At 37.1% G+C, this 20,017-nt stretch overlaps 1 protein-coding gene across 1 annotated transcript in view; it reads right to left on the bottom strand.

Moving 5' to 3' along the window:
* Positions 1-20,017, bottom strand: part of Nav3 (neuron navigator 3) — a 319,139-nt gene that overhangs the window by 54,678 nt on the left and 244,444 nt on the right. The window contains exons 19-23 of the mRNA XM_029542029.1: positions 18,622-18,810; positions 15,292-15,344; positions 11,038-11,061; positions 8,515-8,592; positions 2,541-2,624 (exon numbers count right to left, since the gene is read on the bottom strand). Coding sequence (XP_029397889.1) covers positions 2,541-2,624; positions 8,515-8,592; positions 11,038-11,061; positions 15,292-15,344; positions 18,622-18,810 — 428 coding nt within the window. The remainder of the gene's footprint in view (positions 1-2,540; positions 2,625-8,514; positions 8,593-11,037; positions 11,062-15,291; positions 15,345-18,621; positions 18,811-20,017) is intronic.

Genomic DNA, 20,017 nt, shown 5'->3' with positions numbered 1-20,017 from the left:
CTGAATCATGTGGTTTAGATAACTTGTTATATACATTCATCTGCTGCTTTGAATCCATTTCAATTTGAATTGTGCTATAGTACAAATCATTTTATAGATCTCTTTAAAGGAAAAACATCAATACAGAAATCTGAGGTACATAAATAATAGCTAATGTTTCTGTCTCTGTACAGTTCTGAACTGAAGAAGAAATACCTTATGTTTAGTTAAAAATAGCAAAGACAATGTCACACATGATATTTCTGGACAATTTAAATAACTGGTGATGTTATTTTAAGGATATTTTATATATAATGTCAAAATTTCATGTAGAAAAGAGTTATATTTCAAGTATTTATAGATTATTCCCAGATATTATACGTTAACAGAACTGTGAAATCATATATAATTCTATAAAGAAAATTTACTTGCACTCATATAAAAGATTTAAAGGAAATATGAAGAGATTGTCAATTGTCACTATTAACTTTGCTCTCTTCAAGATAACACAATGAATGCTAATTATCCTTTTCAAAAATATATGTGACATGAGCTAGGTATGAAAGAGTTTATGTTCTTTCTTTGTTCACTTTTGCACAGTTGTACATGCCTGTGCATGTGTGTGCACATCTGTGTGTATATATTTATGTATGCATGTGCACAAGTATGGGTGGAGTTAGAGGTTGATGTTGATTATCTTTACTTTATGTATTTGGGGTCTCTTGATTAACCTGGATAAGGTCTGCCAGTTCATTCTTGAAACTGCCTATTTCTGTTCCTCTCAAGAATTATAAGTAGGTTCTAATACCCACTTGGCTCTCATGCTGCACTCTGGGGACCCTTTACTGTAGATCTCTTATTGGCTGGATGAAAGGTTTACCTAGCAATCTTCCCAGTCCCTTAGGATTTTTAAAAGGAAAAAAATGTACAGAAGGGTAACATTTCTTGATTGTCCCAGTATATATGATGCAATCATAATATTTTGCTTATTTTAATAGAAATCCTACAAGGTGCATATTATTATTGTTGTTGTGACTTTCAGAGATATGAATGTTTAAAAGGAAATAGTTAGAACCATCTAATGGCTAAAGCAGTAAATTTGAGGTTAAGCTTTCTCAAGATTAGATAAATTCTTAAAGAAACATAGCCAGAATTCATGTTCAAAGTTTTTGGTTCCAATTAGATGTTCTTTCCTGCTTGGCTGCTTAAAGGGCCTTATACTCCTGTTTGCTGGGTTCTTATGGCAGATGGTGATGTATCAATCCACAATAAAGAAACAGAGAAAGTATGAAAGGAAGAAAAGGAGGGGATGAGAGGGGAGAGAAGAGAGGTGAAAGGAGAGGAGAGTGGGAGCAGGAAAGGACACAAGAGATCAGAAAGGAAGAGAACAGTTTATGAATTCACAGAGGTTTCTAGACATCCCACTTTGAAGAACTTGAACCATATATCATCATGGGCAGCAGTCTAAGAAAGACCTAGAATAAGGTAGAGGACTGTTTTCTGGTTGCATTAATTAATTTATATGAGGATATTAGATTATCTCCTTTTAAATTTGCCAGTTAATGTATTTTCTAAAAACAAGTTTTATATACTATAAAACTTGGTAATACAATACCTTGCAAAACCTAAACTCAAACCTGAAGCTTTATCTCTAGATAGATAAAGGCACAGGCTGTAAATGTCTAAATCTTCTTTGAACATAGATCTGTTTGAGAATCACGAGAATACAAAGATATCTGCCCACACTCTATACATATGTAGTCTTTCTAAAGCCTTCCCATAAACTTCAGAGACAATACCAGACCCTGCCAACAATACATGGAGGTCTAGTACACTGAAGTGACAGCAGAGAAGAAAATTGGTCTTGCTAGGACAGTGGCCAACCTCTTTCTTGATAGATTAGAATATTTAAATGTATTTACCCCTAAGAGTTCTTTTCCACTTTTAGCATTCTTTTTTCCATACTATAAAATCCTTCATATGGATTTGAAGTTTTTGATGTAACTGAAGTAAAGTTGCTTCAAATAGAAGCAGCATCACAGATGCCAATTTTTATGCAAAAATAAATGGAATTGCCCCTGTCATAACTGGTCTAGTCTAATGTCTCGCCTTTGGAGTCCCAGTGGCTTTTCTAGCTTCTTTCTTTGTGTATCAACTTACATCCATGGTTTACTACTAGGCTTATGGATAATGTATTTGTGAACATTCACTCAAAGGACAATTCTTGTTAACCACATAATCATTTGAGAGTATTTGAATTCTCCTATATAAAGTCTTCTTTAGCATGTGGTATCCTTTTATAGTTGCAATTAAAAGTAAATGGACACACCTGTAAGACAGAACTTTGTGTGCATTTGTGTTTCTGTTCCAATATGGGCAATCTGATCATGTCTTTAAATTAAAATTGGAAAAGAAAAGGCACCATATTCTCATCGTTTCAGGTTAGCACAGAAGGAATGATCTGTAATGTTATTTTTAAGGCACTAAGACCTAGCTGTTATTTAGCATTCTCTGAAGTAAACTACATCCTTGCAAGCCTCAGTTGCAATTGCTGGCCATACCTTTTGTTCCGCTGTCATGGTTAGACTTTGCAAACGGCCAGTCATATTCCCTAAACTCTTTTCAAAAGCTGCTACAAGGTGAGCCTGCAAGAAAAAAAAAAAAATAGAAGAAAGATGGTTAAAATGTGTCAGAATCTCATGTAGATAAGATAAAGCCCCTTCATTTTAAACAGTGCTTAGTTTCAGCTCTTCCAGCATTTTCTGTCATGTGACCATCACAGCTATTTCCCAGGGGAGACACTCCTTTAACACATATCTGAATTTTTCCACTTCTAAACTTCGGTTTCCTAAACTCAAGCGCTTCAGTCTTTTGACATTTAATGTGAACTGGCCTTCCAAAAGGGGATGGTATTTTGCAAATAACAACACCTTCTGACTTGCACATCACGCAGCGATCTGACACCCAAAAATACCGAACAAATTTCCTAGCTGCCAAGTTTTCAGAAAGAAAGAGCCCAAAAGGAGGTCACTGAAATAGTCCATGGACCAGTGCTCCTCATTTTTCGACTTCCACGATGACCTTTGAAGATATTGTTAGCTCTTCTATTGTGCGGATGTTCTCCTTCACGTGTCAAACATCTGCTGACAGCTAGAACATTATCTTTTCTCTTTTGCTACTTACAAAGAACGGCTTGGGAAAGAGCTGTCTTCACTCTAAAATCTCTGTAATAAAAGGATGTTTCCAGCCACCCACAACTTTCGATGTCCTTCACTTTAAGAAATAAGAGCTGGCCAGCAGAAATGCATATGGTCAAATTCAACATTAAGCTTTGATGGATTGGGGGGGGGATTTTATTTTAAATTTTAGAGAAGTACGTACATTGTAGTATATAACCATCACCCTTATGATTTGGAATGGTTGATGGTACGGCAGTAAACTAGGTCACTTCCTACTGTGTCCAATAGCACGGTGTACAGATTCTCAGTATGAAGAGGTGTTTCATTCATTCCTGTGACTTCAGGAACAACTGCAGGCATATTATCTCAAACTAAGATATTTTGTTGCGCTCCTAAAGGGAATCTAAGGATTGAGTATTTTCTAATCTTAACATATAACAAACAAGATCTGGATAGAATCTGGTCAATTCTTGTCAAACTTCTTGACAAAAGTTTGATTTTTTTTTCCCCTGAAGGCAAGGTTGCTGTAGAGGGGCTGAAAGGGTGAGGTACCTCCTATCAAATGCGTAATGAAGATCTCCTAAAGAATCAGGTCTCTGATGTTTATTAGCACCGGCACCTTCACTCCTGAGGCTCATCAATGAGCTGCTCCTCCCTAACACTACAGAATGGGAAAGCAGTGATAGAGAGCACTGCCAAGCATCAATCCTTGATGGATACTCTATTGTCTTCATCAGTTACTGGGGTCTTTCCTTTCCTGTGGTAAGCATTAGGGTGTTACTATGCTGGCTGGTTTCTTGATACACTTTGCATCCTATGTTTGTATTCCTAAGCACTATGTTTTAATCTGACCAATTTTAAAGAACCCAAGTATTATCATATAGCTTTCCGACATTTTCTTTTTAATATTCCATTAGAAATTAACCCCTTTTCTTTGTGAATTTACAGTATATTTTTCCCCTGACGGCCCTTGGTATTGATTACAATTTTGTCTTTTCAAAATAATCCCACAATGTCCATAAAACAAGGTCACAAATCCTAAAACTAGGCTTGTCCCACGCCCCACACAGGCAACACTTTGGGAGAAAAGATTTCCATTTTATATAGAAAATAATCCTGAACACTGTGATATTTTACTTCTCAAAAAGTAAAGAAAGCAAACGTTTAATTATTGGGCTGTGGGGCCTTTAATAGATACATTTGACGAAAATGATTTTATAATTGGTATACATTTAGTCAATTTAATAGGTATTTAAAATATGAAAACGTTATAAGGAATAGATAATATGCATAAAATATATTGATTATATCTTGTAACACTAAGAAATGATAAGATATTTAACATTAGAATATTGTGTTGTCTAGCCTACATCAACTTGACATAAGCCAGAGTCTTCTGAAAGAAGACTCAAGTAAGAAAATGCCTATGTAAGATGTGGTAAATAGCAGGTCTGTAGGATATTTTCTTAATTAGTGATTGAAGAGGAAGGGCCCAATCCCTGAGCTGGTGATCCACAGTTTTATAAAAAAAAACAGGTTGAGCAAGCCATGATGAGCAATCCAGTAAGCAGCATCCCCCCATGGTTTCTGTATCAGCTCCTGCCTCAGGTTCCTGCTCGTTTGACTTCCTGTCCCGACTTCCTTCAAGGTTGAACAGCAATATGGATATGTAAGCCAACTAAACCCTTTCCTCCCCAACTTGCATTTTGGTGTTTCACTGAAGCAACTCTAGCTAAGATAAATATAAATTTCTAATCTCCTTAAATTTGCTTTTTTACTAATTTTTCATTAAAGGCCCAATAATAGGTAGTGAAATATCATTTTGATTCATGTTATTGTTAATGGAAAGTATAAAGTTAACATTATATTAGAAAACTATCATTTTATGCTTACATCTTCTTGGCTTAGTTTATGAGATTAACTTTGTGAACTCAAAAATAATGACTGTTAAATTTTTCACTAAATACAAAGAATGAGAGAGGAACAAAGGGGTAAAGGAGGAACATTTTTTTCATCAATGATCATTTTTTATTACCCTGTATGTGAAACTTTGTAACTTTTAGAAGAAAAAAAATAGAATTTTCAAGGTGATGGTTGAGGTTATAGGATTGTAACTGTTTTTAGCAGTTGCATATTTTAAAAAAATAGAGTACAATGTATTAACATGAGATTAGGACAGAGTCTTGTGAGAGGAAACCTGCCATGCACTAAAATAGAGATGCTTAACTGATGGTTAAGAAGTACTGCTTTTTATAATGGCCATGGAATTATACTATATAATGTGATTCACACAAAGAAAATGACTGTGATTTTCACAGCAAGATAAAATGCTATTATATATAAAGACTACATTGCACATATTGCCATAGAATGAAATTATATATATATATATATATATATATATATATATATATATATATAATGCATTTAAGGATTGCATTTGAAAAGTATAGTTGAAATAAGTTCTACTCTTAATCACATGCAAAGTATTGTATTTCTCTGGTACTGCATAGAATTTTAATCAGTGTTACCATTAATAGGTACAGATAGTCCAAGGAAATTGAGAGAAAAGCAGAAGAAACAGCTGCATTCCATATGAAAATACATTAAATAGAGCAAACAAATGGAACACATTCCCAGAAAATACTGGAGCTAAGAAATGTTTAGTTAAAAATATTTATTTCCCGAAGGCAAAATTACCTTTTGTTTCATTACACACTCACTTGGATGTATCTTTGAAAAACGTCAGCAATAGTGGGTTTTGTTTCATGTTTCAAAATTATCTAAGGGCCGAGACTTGGCATGCCCAAGAAAGAACTAGAGAGGAAAAGGAAGCATTCATCCTACTGGCATGAATATGTGGGAGAGAGCTCCAGGGGAATCTGGCTTCTACATGCGACCCTGTGTATCAGCACAGAGCTGGCGGGGATCTTGCTTTGCTTTCTTCTCTCTGCTGGAGGGATAATGACTCAGAGGAGGCCAAGAAAGAGCATTTGCCATAGTGACCTTGCTCTTTTCTGAGCTGCTCTAGGAGAATAAGCTTTCTATATGGTCCCTTGTGGCTCAATACAACTGTTTTCAGAGCAAGTCTGCAAGGAGTGATGGCCGACTGTATGACTGCTTCACTGACTGGAACTTTAATCTGCTAATCCAATGAGAAGAGTGCCCACTGGATACCTTCCTGATTTACCACTCTGCTCCATCAAACTGTCAAGTTCAACAAGTTGAAAAAGATTTATTAATGTCAAGTCCCAGCATGGAACATACAAATCATAGAAATGAAACTAATCAACTCAAGTCATTAGGATCTAACATGGTGGTCATGGATGAAGTCATTAGGATCTAACACGGGTGGTCATGGATGAAGTCATTAGGATCTAACATGGGTGGTCATGGATGAAGTCATTAGGATCTAACATGGGTGGTCATGGATGAAGTCATTAGGATCTAACACGGGTGGTCATGGATGAAGTCATTAGGATCTAACACGGGTGGTCATGGATGAAGTCATTAGNGGGTGGTCATGGATGAAGTCATTAGGATCTAACACGGGTGGTCATGGATGAAGTCATTAGGATCTAACACGGGTGGTCATGGATGAAGTCATTAGAATCTAACATGGATAGTCATGGATTCAGAGGAAGTGAATGTTTCTTAAATGATTCTTAATTGAAAAATGCTCATCAAAACCTGTCTTTGTGAAGGATGCAGACTACACGTTCATATAACAATCCTCCCTATGTAACCAAACACAAAGTTTACTTACAGTCTGAATAAGTTAATAAGTAAAGAGTGACATAGCTTGGAGTTCAGGTCATAGGCTATACGACTTTTAAGTAAAAGATCTGTCTTTATTTACAGATAGAAATTGAAAAACAAAACAATAACAACAACAACAACAAAGCTAAACCAAACCAAACCAAACCTCTAGGACTGGATATAGCTCAGACGATAAGACGTTTGCCTGGCACATCCATCCAGAGTACCACAAAAGTAGATAAAGATGCAGCAATAAACCATGATCACCATGGATGAGCTGGATGCTAAGACTTCTTTACTGAAGACAAATGTAAGCCAGTGTGTCTGTGTCTTTTATACTGATCCTTGTCCTCTGCGAACAAGTTCAGGAACTAAGCAGTTCTGTAACACTGCAGCTGTAGCATACATTTTACAATCGTCTCAAAACTATCTCTTTAATATTTAAAGTTAGAGAACCACAGTGGGTAAAAAAAAATGTTATTTTCTAGCAAGAAAGAAGAAATGTATTCTAATTATTGAGCATCTCCTAACAAGCTTTATGAACAGTAATAGTCTATCTCACATTAATATTATTTCCCTGAAGTTAAAACAGAATGTTAACTCAGACACAGTGCTAAAAATCAATTCACAGTGAGTGAAGTGACTTATTTCCTGTGGATTCATATCACAAGGTCATATGCTATGGTCCCGCACCTGTTCATTTTTGATATGTCATGCTTTGTCTAGGAGGAAAAAGAAATCTCCTTGGAGGAGCAAAGATGCGACAGTGGTAAGAGAGGGAGAAGTCCAAAGCCACACAGCAGGAGTGAGCTAAGAAGATAGAGGGCATATGGCAGCTTCGCAGGGGTTTCAACACCCGCTGCAGTGCCTCTCACATACTGCTCCTTAGGACTGGGCACAATGCCACACGTTCTCCTGTGTCATAGCTGCACTACGCCAATTCCTCCTGAGAGCTGGGAAAGACATTCAATAGAAAAAGGTTAATGTAATTGGTAGTCTTTGTTGTCTCTGTTTTCACAAATGTAAGTTGCTTTCGTGCCAGCAAATGTGGATTGTTCTAAGCTGCTCTAAGAAGGCAGCCAACGTATCTTGAGAGAGCTGCATTTAATGTACATACAATGGAGCCAAACCATCATTTTTAGATTCGAGTTATTTGATTTTAGACTATATTGTAGGCTCCGTGAATTGCTGAAAGAGATAGGGCACAAGAATATTATGTCTTCCAAAGTAAAATATTGACAGCCCTTATTAAAGTTTGACTTAGGAAAGTTTCCTGCATATTAAATGGCAAAAGTAAGACACAAGGAAAGAGGTAACATTTGTAATCCTTATTTTAGTTTGTAATTTTCTAACATAGGCACTGTTTGTTGTTGTTGTTGTTGTTTGTTTGTTTGTTTCATTTTACCATGCTGTCACTCATCCGTTTGGATTTGTAGTCTATTCATGAGTGGGAAGAAAGTTTCACCTTCATATGGATTCTCCTTTCCAGCACCTTACATCACATAACTATGGACGTTTCAACTTTGTGGATAAGACCGTTCCCTCTAATGAGGCAAAACTTTGTTCTGATGTCTTTAAACAATAAAAGGCAACTTACATTTGCTGACAGCTGAGATGTGAGGGTAGCAACTTTCTCCTGGGAGGCAACCAGTTCTCTCCGTAGCTTATGGATTTGCTGTGCAATTAAAAAGTCCAATATACTCAATGAGCCATTAAAACGAAGGCTTTATTACAAGAAGCTAAGTATACCAAACACAGATGACTCACTAACAACTCCTTAAAGAGAGGTGGATGCCAGCTATATCATGGCTCACAAGTGGTACTTATGGAGAGAGGACTGAATTTCTAAAACTTCCATGTTGGGAAATAAAACCTGCTCATCAAACTATATAATTGGTTCACCTTGTAAGTCCTGTAGGACTCATGAAAGAGTTCACTGCCTCTGCGGATTCTGATCCTTCTAAAACATTACTGTGATAAAAACTCAAGCATAAATGATATTTAAAAATTCATATACAACATCTACACAGTTTTCTTGATTTTTTAAATGTAAATGATTCACCCCACAATTTTTCTGAAAATCTCAGATGCATAACACACACATTTTAGTTTTCTATATCTTGTAAGATTTTTCAAAAGTATAGTATATCTTATAATACACAAAACCTTGATTTAAATACTTAATGAGTCCATATTTGAAAACATTTTTTTTTCTTCTTGAGATAGGATATTAACATGTAACCCAGGCTGTGCTCAAATATGTGATTATCTTGCCTCAGGTTCTTGAGTGCAGGGAGTATAAGCAGGTATCACCACACACAGTAAGAAATTTATGGGATGGAACCTTAATGGGGAATAGATAATTTATAGCTAATGCTTCCTAGAATGACCTTATTCACTGACTTACTATAAGCTCTGAGCAGAAATGTTTTGTAAATATCCAAACTGTAAAATAAGGGAGAATTCTGCGAGTCCGTTTTCAAGGTACTCATTTTCTCAGCACCAGTGTAAACCGATAAGGGAATTGTCACTTCACCATGAATAAAGTTTAAGATTTGTGTTTAAGTTATGTGTTTGTGTGTCCATGTCCATGTATGCGCATGGACATGTCATATCCCTCTGAGCTACAGATGTTTGTGAAGGAAGTGAGCTGTGGATCTACCTCAGTGAGGGATTTGTGACTAGTATTACCTAGTTGCCTAACACAGGATAAAGCCAGAGGTTCACTCTCTAGTAGCCACAAGAATTGTGACAAGTGTGACAAGGGGTTGGGAGAGGACTGGGGAAATGGCTCAATAGGAAAGGCACTTGTTAAACAATCATGAATATTTGAATCAGCAGAACTCGCTTTATGGTGGGCACTGCAGCACAAGAATCTAATTCTCATGCTTCTACCTCAAGATGACCGTCAGAGATGGGCGGATCCTCTGTAGCTTGTGGGCTAGCTGCTCTGGATAAACATCAACCACAAGAAACCCTATCTTGAAGTGGAAGGTGACTTACATTTCTGGGCATCTGTAGTCTAGAGTCTGAGATCAACCTCGTTCAGCTGTTTAATCTTTCCTCTTACCTTGCTGTGATCTCAGATCACCTAGTACACACACCTCTGGGCACGTGTTTAACTGAGGTAGGAAGAATCTGCTTTTTATGTGGATGGCACTATTTCATGGGCTATAGGCCCAAACTAAATACAGAAGAGAAATTGGAGGGGCTACCAAGATGGCTCTTGGGGTAAAGGCAAGCTTGACAACCCGAGTTCAATCCCCAGAGCCTACTATAATGGGAGAGAACCAACTCCTGAAAGCTTTCTCCCGAGACATGTTAGTTGGCTTTAGGAGCTACACAGTGGCTCACAGGTTTGGTTTTTGAAAAGCCATCTGGCCTGGGCGTGATCACATACACATGTTATCTTGACAGGCTGAAGCAGGGAAGGTTGTGAGTTTGAGAGCAATCTTGGCCCTTCTGCAAGAGCAGTACATACTCCTATCTGCTGAGCCATCTATTCAGCCTCCATGAATAAAGTCCTCATTTAATCCACCCTTCACTCCTAGGCTAGGCCATGGGTTTTGTTTGTTTTTTGTGTTGTATTTTTTTACAATAGTAAAGAATTTTCTGTCCAAGCAGAGGGTTGATTTTTATAAATCATTGCAATCAAGTATGTGTTTGGGAAATGCATCCCTTATACATAAAGGAGTAAGTCACAGTCATATCACAAATAAATATGCAGGGATTGTGGTACCTGTGTGGAAAAGACCTTATGCTTCACCCTCTATAGTTTCATAAATCCTAGAGTGTCCCTTAGGCAGTGAGGAAAGACAATGAAATGGATATATGGTTTTACTATGTTAAAGCAAAAGTCTTTAATGAATTAATGAGTGACTATTAGCATAGATAACTTACTAGTTGCTGAGCTAAGACTAGGGCAAAATATAAGAGGAAAGCTTGCTGTTAAAACTTCCTCTCACATTCGATAAGAAGCAACTCCTTGGCCACAGATGAATTTCCACCACAAGTCTCATAGCTGTATTAGTGAAACAAGCACCCTCTAGTGGCAATGAGACTGATTTCATCCTAAACCAAGGCTGGTTTTCAAAGATTAAAATGGTGCAGATTTTTTTACCTCTGAATGAGCCTTTTCTTCAGCCTGTAAAAAAATGAAAAAGAAAAAGAAAGAAGGATTTTTAATTATGAAACTAAGGTTAACTTTTTCTATATGTAGAAATGAATAAAATAATTTTAAGATGTATTTACAACTTTCATGATCTAACATCAGAGTAAGCAATAAGTATAACTAATATAATGAAACAGTATACTGTAGGAATAAAATGGATATTTACATATGACATCAAGTAATATATGATACAAAGTATTTCAAACTACATGTATATAACACAACTCACGACAATGAAAGATTTTAAGCTCTACGGAGACCATAAAAAACAAACCTTGTACTAAAAATATATATTGGATCCCATGAAATTTAACGACAAATGAAGCTTACAGGGGAAACCTGGCCATTGTTGTTAATAATAGAAAGTAGATGTTACTAATTCCTATTTCCCTTAATTTTCCTTAATGGTTATTAAGTTTATTGGTGGGCTCGTCAACTAGAAAACAGCATCCTTTGTGTTAAGGTGATAATAAAAGAGACAGCCAAATAATGCTGACTGTGTGCTTATGGACATGAGAATTGGTATACAAATGGCAGGGTGCTGTATGCTTCTATATAGAAGAATCTCAGGTCTTTTTTCCAACTTCATGCTAGGCTAGGAAATGCCAGCAAATGAGTTATGTGCACCATTACATTTGGGAGGCTGCAGCAATCTGGAAAGAACTGGAGAGTGTGTAATGTTGCTGAACAAAATCACTCTGCCCATTGCCACTTGGTGAAAAAGAGCTGAAAATGGTCTTGTCACCTGTTGTTGCTTTGGGGACATTTTGTGATTAGTTGATGTATAAAAGCCTGAATTCATTTTGCCTGTCTTCTTCCAGAAGGCTTTCTCTCTCTCTCTCTCTCTCTCTCTCTCTCTCTCTCTCTCTCTCTCTCTCTCTNCTCTCTCTCTCTCTCACACACACACACACACACGAATATATACACAATGCAAAAATCATAACTATCTGGGTATATATTATTCAAGTGTCTCTTCTAACCTGAATTTCATGTTTCTCTTTTTTTCGACATTCTAAGAATGTCATGATGTATGTATATTCTGGTATCCATAATCTGCTAACTCTCTAACTATGAAGACTTTGGTTTAATAACAAAACTGTGTATTTAAAACCAATTCAGACATTCATCTTATTTATTTTACACCTTGTTTTTAGCTGCTTAATTGAATATTTTTGTTTTTTTGAAATACTAGTAATTCTAAGGTACTATATTAGGTTTGATGTTTGGATTTGCAATGTAAGCAAAAACAATTAAGTCAATAACTTCTTTAAGCCTTATTAACAATTTTCTTCAACTACCTAATATTCTGTACATCATTTTACTTTGACTATATTTGGCTGTTAGGCTTTCTCAGATTACATTAAAATTATAAAGACTCAATAAATAATTGATGTTCCTTTTAAAGAGATCTACTTTATTTAGATGAAGCAAAACATTATCTTCTCACCATCACATTTTCATTAAAATAACCCCAAGGTACGGATGTTAGTTAGATATTAATGTGCTATGTAGCATGGATTTTCTCATAGCGGAGTTTCAAGACCTATTATTTCTTAAATCCTTGCCTCCTTTCATATTCCATGGTTATTTTTACCAGTAAGACCTAATACCACAAAAATGGAGCAATGAGACAAATATAATATTCTATCTCTTCTGGTGGCTTAGAATTGGGTTTAGTGATATTATAGTGGAGTTTGATTACATCAAGTTTTTGGTGACTTTAAAATCAAGACTAACATACTAAAAAGGTAGTAAGCAAGAGGAAATGTCTTGCCTAAGTAAAAATATCATCTGATTTCTGTATTTCTCAAGCCATTTACAGTTATATTTAAATATCACTTCCTGGCATTGTCTTTGTGTTTCTGAAGGATATGCACAAGGACGAAGAGCAGGCCTTCTTCCCATGAAATCAGTGAAAATCAGAACATACAAGAGAATGAGATCGGTAAAAATGTTCATATTTCACCATTGAAAAATTCTACTGTAGGGATCAGTAATATAAAACAGTGTCATATATCTAAAAACTTAAAAACGTCTAAGTATTTAAAGCTGATCATCATACAGATGTCTAGACTTCCCTTTGCTTTGTCGTTTAGTTGGATATAAATATTAGGAAATACAACCATGACAGCCAGGAACACAAACATCTTTAATATAAGGAAGAAAAGAGGAGGTGGCAGAGGCTGTGGCCGGTTTGAACGTCTTTGTCATTAGCTAAGGAGGACTGCAAATGCAGAGAGATTCACCTTACTGTCACTTGATATTTTCATTCATGTCATTAATATTGAGATATAACTCTCTCTATATAGACATAACTATCCCAGAATTTGCTATGTAATCCAGTCTGGCCTTGAACTCACAGAGTTCTGCTTGCCTCCTGAATGCTGAAATTAAAGGCATGCACTGTCATACCCATCCTTTTAAAACACAAACAAGCAAACAAACTAAAAACAGAACTCAGAAGTTTACATTTTTAGACAAAAGCATACAGATGCCAAACTTCTGGAGGTGACACTTTGGCCAATGACAAGCCCGTGACTTACAGCTTGCAAAGATCCTACAGGCAAGGAAGTCAGATCTTATAGGAGCAGTGCAGAACATTTGGCAACTTGTCTGACAAATACCATCACTGCTAACTGTACTAGGTAAGAGTGCACATTTCGTCTTTACCTAGCATTCCTTACCATTTCAGTTCTCACTGTGAACAGCCTATCTACAAGAGGATTCCACTATCGAGGTAGAACAGGGTGTCAGATCCCCAGAATTGGAATCACAGATGGTTTTATGTCTTCATGTGGGTTCTGAGAACATAACCCAGGTCTTCTACAAGAACATCAAGTGTTCTTAACCATCGTCTCATCTCTCCAGTCTCCATACAATGATTTGACATACTATTTTTCATGTATACCTTCTAACCATCACAGTTTGCCTTTCCATTCCTACCCTTCTATAGCTTCAAACCCTTTTTTGTTGCACTGTTTGGTTACTGATGGATTCTGGAAGAAAATACTCTGTAGTTTATAGGCACTGCTAAGCCTACCAGTCTTTAACCGATAGATCCCAAGCTATGGTCACCCAGATTGCCCTGGTTCAACTCGGTAAATCACAAAACAAAACATGTCGACATGAAAGTGAAAGAGACATTTGTGAGGAAGAAGGTTTACAGATAGAAGGGTAGCAAGATAGGAAAGGAGAGAGAGAGAGAGAGAGAGAGAGAGAGAGAGAGAGAGAGAGAGAGAGAGAGAGAGAGAATTGTGTCTTTAACTGACAGTCTGTGATTTAAAGGCATATACAAAGCAGGAAATAAGCTAGGTTAACTTATAAGCAAAGGCTATATCGTGCAAACCTATATATTTATATGTATGGATATGTGTAGCAAAAATAGTTGAAAGACACATCAAGATAATATACAAAAGTAGGAGGGGCTTGGAGGTAGGGAAAGGAAGCAGCAGGGTATGGGACGAGGGGACCCAGGGTGATGGAAGGATGCTATACATATGTATAAAATGTAATAAAACCCATCTCATGCCCTTTCCCCACAAAAGTAAAGGCTGCTCGTGTAACTTAATGCTAGATGAGACTCCTTATCTTCTTTGAACCCTTCACTGAAGGAATCTTCCCTATCTTGTAATTGCATAATTGGTATTTAAAAGAGAAGGAAATGCCTTCAAGGACAAACATTCTCACTTTTGCAAAAATTAATGATAGTATTTCACACTGGGGAAGCTGGAACACTGTATCCATCTCTTGAGAAATAATCTTAAGGAGGAAATTCCTTGTAGAAGGTATTATTTTTTTCCTAGAGGGAAAGCAAAGCAAACAAACAAACAACAATAACAACAACAACAACAACAACAAATATTTCTGGCTCTTAAAGCTCCTATGGGCACAATCATCCCTGAAAAGAAACTTAAAAATGGTAACTGGAGAATATGCTATAAAATAATTATTATCCATGGATCAGAGGAAGACAAGACACAGGGTGGGGCGTAAGCATGGTTTACAGAGTCTGTGTCCCACTCTAACACATTTTATGACGTGGTTTTACACGGATTCACTGATCATAAGGGATGCACCCAAGTCAAGTGAAAGACAAACGAGCAGACCACAGAATGGCCCTATTTTACTAGGCGGCTGCTCTATAAGTATCTGTTTATGTGGTCCTCTGCACATGGCACAGGCTGAAAAGCAGAGCGTACTTACCGTGGAGTAAAGGGATGAGGTGCTAGAGACCAATGACAGTGAAGAGCCGTGAACTGGAGAAAACAACAACATGGTTAACAGAAGGAAGCCGATTTGTGAGTCCACACTTTTACTCAAAACATAAGGAACAGGTGCCTAGGGATGTGAGCTAACCACAGAAGATGACTGGGTTCTGAAAAGACGTTAACTGCAGAGGTCGTAAAGACCCAACTGTCAAGAGGCCCCATTTCCACACTGGCCATATTCACTCACCAAGGCACAAGGCCCACAGTGTGCTTTTACATATTGGAAGCTGCGAAAATATCCCATATGTAATGGAAAGGAATCTAAAATCTTCTAAAAGTCTTTGTGTATCATGTTTACTGAATATGGTTTTCCTAACATAAAGATCCAGGTTCAGATTTTTTTCTCTGAATATTTTCAAGGGAATGAGTACTTGATTCAATTTGCTATCTCTTTATTGTGATGGAGTGGTTATGTTCTTTGAAATGGGGAATCAATTCTTCATAAATTTTAATAACATAAAAAACAGTTTTACATCTAGATAAAAGTTAAGATGAAATTTCATTCTGACTCATTGATACATATCAAATACAATGTCATCACAGTCGAAGGTCTGCCATTACATTTGAACTTAAAATGTATTAAATCCAAAAGGCAGGTGAAATTATGCTTATGTTTACAGAAAAGGCCTTCCTGTTTTTTTTTTTCTTATGGAAAAAACACTGGTTTTTGCCTTGAATTCATCCCTTAGATAAACATTAGCTGAATATACGCAATACATGATATCCTTGCAAGATCCTGGGGTCATACATATATAAGATATAGCCCTGTGTTCTCAGAAAGAAGTCAAGAGGCACAAAGAAGAAAATTACACTGTCATCCACATGCTAATGAGGTCAATTGCGCAGTTCAAGGGCATAGAGGGAATTTCTAAGTTTTACAAAGACACATGGAAGCTGTACCATAGTGCCTACCCAGATGGCAAAGGATAAAATTTGAGAGAAGGAGATCAAGAAAAGTCTTTTCATTTTTACTTTGTGTGTGTGTGTGTGTGTGTGTGTGTGTGTGTGTTTGCGCGCGCGCGCGCGCGCGCGCGCGCGCATGTGCACAGGTGTATGCAGTCTGATCAGTGCATGCCCAAGAATGTGGGCTGGTAGCCAGGGTAGGATATCAGGTTGCTTCCTTTATCACCTCAAGGCCAAGTGAAGGGTCCCCCACTGAAGTGATGCTTGCCTTTTCACCTAGGCATTTTGCCCAGGGAGCTCTGGGAATTTTCCTGCCTCTATCACTCCATGCTAAGCTTACAGGTATGCACAACATCAGCTGGCTTTCTACGTGGGCATTGGGGGGTTCATCTTAGCCACTGGTGCTTGCAAAATAACCATTGTTACCTACTAGTCCAATACTTTAATTTCCAGAGTCTCTTTTAAAATGCTTATTAGTAGATAAAGGTTTATGAAAAGCATGATGAAAAATAATCTCTAGAGCTCAGGATAATACTATTACTTTATTAGGTGTGCAAAGCATTGTTCTTTCAGCCAGTCATCTTCAGAAAAGGCCAATTCTTTCCATCTCTACATAGCTCTTTAGTGAAAAAGAAATGACAAGAATTAGCCTAAAGTACCAGAAAGAAGATGGACAATGACTCAGAGAAGTCCATTCTCAAGCTCTTCCCACCACTTGATCTTGAAAGCTCTATTGCTTTGTAGTTCGCGGTGTGGTTTCCTTATCTGTCAGTGTGAGCATTGAGCAAGAATTCAATCTAGTCCGAGACTGCCTTCATTGTAGATCACAATTTAAGCAGGGCTTAATAGTTTAACACTCGATGCATGGGCAGGAAAGAGCTCTTTTTGCCCACTCAGGTTAGCTTTCAGCAATTTGTATTATTTAAATTTCATGCACTGGATGCCAAAATTTTCCAACAACAAACAATATTCTACTTGTCAATGAACAGTCTGAAAAGTCATCCCAATGTTTAGCAGAGTAGAATGGGGATGGGATAGGGGGTTTCCAGAGAACGGAAAGGGGATAACATTTGAAATGTAAATAAATAAAATATCCGAGAAAAAAGAAAACATATAAGGGGCTTTTGTGCAAGCACATGACACTGCTACTTCAAACATACAGGAGTCGAACATTTCAGATTAGTTATATTTTGTGCTGTATGCTGAAGCATCAGCTGACCACCATCTGTCACAGGGAGCTGACTGGTTTGGATATTATGCAAAAAGGAAGAGGGAAAGTTGGGCAACTGGTGTAATGTTAGCATATTAAATCTACAGTAATGACCCGAAGAGCAGGCATCCATTTTGATAGCTATTTCAACATAGTCATAAAATCTGTTACAGGAGAAGCTACAATGGAAAAGGAGGGAGAGCTGTTGTTTAAAGTGAATCTCATCCACGTGAGACATCTACGAAGTGAATGGAGGAGAAGCTGTAGCTCACAGTGCGAGAAAACTCTCCTGAGTTCATTCTATGGACAACTCAAGGCTACAGGCTTCCCTTCCAGTGCATTTCAAGGTTTTAAGAGTTTTGCGTTGCACACGATTATTAAACGATGGCTTTCGTGTTTGACTTCCCTCTAGTCACTTTGGATTGCTGTGCTCAGTTTGATTGTACCCTTAACTGGCAGGCGTTCTGATCTGCATGCCATATGCTCTCATCATGGGTAATTAAAAATGATTTATTAAATTAAAGGAAAATTTCTTGAATTAGTGTTGACTTTTAGATAATATGTACACTTGAGAAAACGTGTGCATTTTAATGTTGATTTAGCTTCCTGGAATATTTGAGTGGATTTGTTTAGGGCCTTCATGTGCAACTGTCCAAAATAAGACATGTATTAGCCCAGGTAGAAATCTCATTACCATTTGATGAAAATATGACCTGTAAAATGTAGGTAGAACATAAATTCTAAACCGACACAGTAGCTAACAGCAAATAGATCTTCTAAGAATAGAAGTTAGAAATATACAATAGCTATATAAAATAAATCTTCTATGGCTTATGTGCCCTTATAGCTCTTTAATGAAGGATGAAGGTGTCAACTTAAACATTTGTTCCATCTCGTGATACATACGTCAAGCTCCTCAAGAGCTCTGTGTCTATCTGTTACAAGAACATTGGATTTATCCCAAACCATTCTATAGCCAAGCACCAATTTTAAAAGAAACTGACGTACGTCTTAATACATAAAGAAATAATAAAGTATCCTCAAACTGTAGCAAGCTCAAAATGAGAACACTCGCTGAATCTTTTCTTTCTTTTTTTTTTTTTTTTTTTTTTTTTTTTTTTTTTAATCTTCCCCGGTTCCCATCCTCATTACCTTCCTCCATGCTGTCCCTGAATGAGCCGGAGTGGCTGACAGCGCGTGGCCTTTCCTCTAGAGACGTTGCACTACCACAAAGCTGGGCATCATCATAGAGGTCAAAGGAGGAGTCCTGGGCAGGGATACTGCTGGAGCGCATCATACTGGGCGCAGGTAGGTTAAACTGGGACAGGTTGGTGGGACTCACTGCAAAGAGAGGAGAAGAGAGAAGCTCGGGGACCTGGCCAGGGAAGAAAGTTGGCTAAAACAAAGTGGAAACAAGTCCTAATGCTTGTAAAAAAAAACACTAATACTAGGAACTCTCTGTTTCTCTGTTTCAGGGAGCTCAATATTCCACCCCAGAAACATTAGTAAAGAAAGCACATGTCTCCATGTCTCCCCCCTTCTCCGTACTTTTGCGGCAATCATCTTGCCAATTTCTAAAGCAATAGAATTCATCACCAAAAAGTCACCTTGGCTGTTTTGTGCTAAAGACATAACATGATATTTTCTGGTAAATTATGGGAAAAAAAAAAACATTGTCACTCTCAAGGCTACAGGTTTCTTTTCTAGAAAATAATCATCACTTTAATGGGAAAAGTATAATGGAAAAGAAAGCAAAATATAAAAAGAAAAATCCAATCTCCACAAAAAGAGCTTTTCAGGTGTTTCCAGGCAAAGAGTTGTAAGTCGTTTTGAACTGTATTGATGCAAGTTTATTAGAGCAAGGTCATAAAAAGAATAAAAAGCATTTTTTTCTTAAATAAAATATATATGATGCCTAGTGTCTTAGAAAGAGAATCGTAAAAAAGCCATTTTCTGCTGGGTCTAAGATGAAAACATCAGAATGAGGTTTTCAAGACAAACACATTTCAAAGAAGTATCTTAAGTGTGCAATTTTAAATAAGATTCTGTCAGCTGCCTATTGCCTTGAGGCTTTTATGGTATTCTGTGGCTTAGTCCAAATGATAATCATCAACTTTGTTAAAGATGTGGCTGATTAAGTCAACAACTGCATCAATAGATGCTAGAGTTTGAAATTTGGCATAGGAGTGAGGCAGAAACATCAAGAAACAGCCATCATAAATGTATCCTATTGAAATGTAAGAATTCCCTCTCCTATTTAAGAGTGAATTTGTTTTTGCTCTATATGGTACAGGCCAGGCTTGGTTAAGCTAAAAAGGAAACTGCTGAGCACTGTTAGAACATTGGAGAACCACGTCAGAAAAGCTGAATTGATTGGGGTTTTAAAATTTTCATCCTTAGTGAGGTAACCCAATCACAAAAGAAGTCACTAGATATGCACTCACTGATAAGAGGATATTAGTCCAGAAACTTAGAATACCCAAGATACATTTTGAAAACCACAAGAAAACCAAGAAAGAAGACCATCGTGTGGATACTTCATTCCTCC

This window comes from Mus pahari, chromosome 9, assembly GCF_900095145.1.
Source record: "Mus pahari chromosome 9, PAHARI_EIJ_v1.1, whole genome shotgun sequence".
Taxonomy (NCBI): Eukaryota; Metazoa; Chordata; class Mammalia; order Rodentia; family Muridae; genus Mus; species Mus pahari.
The sequence above is the reverse complement of the archived record's forward strand: the minus strand, read 5'-3'. Positions and strand labels throughout refer to the sequence as shown.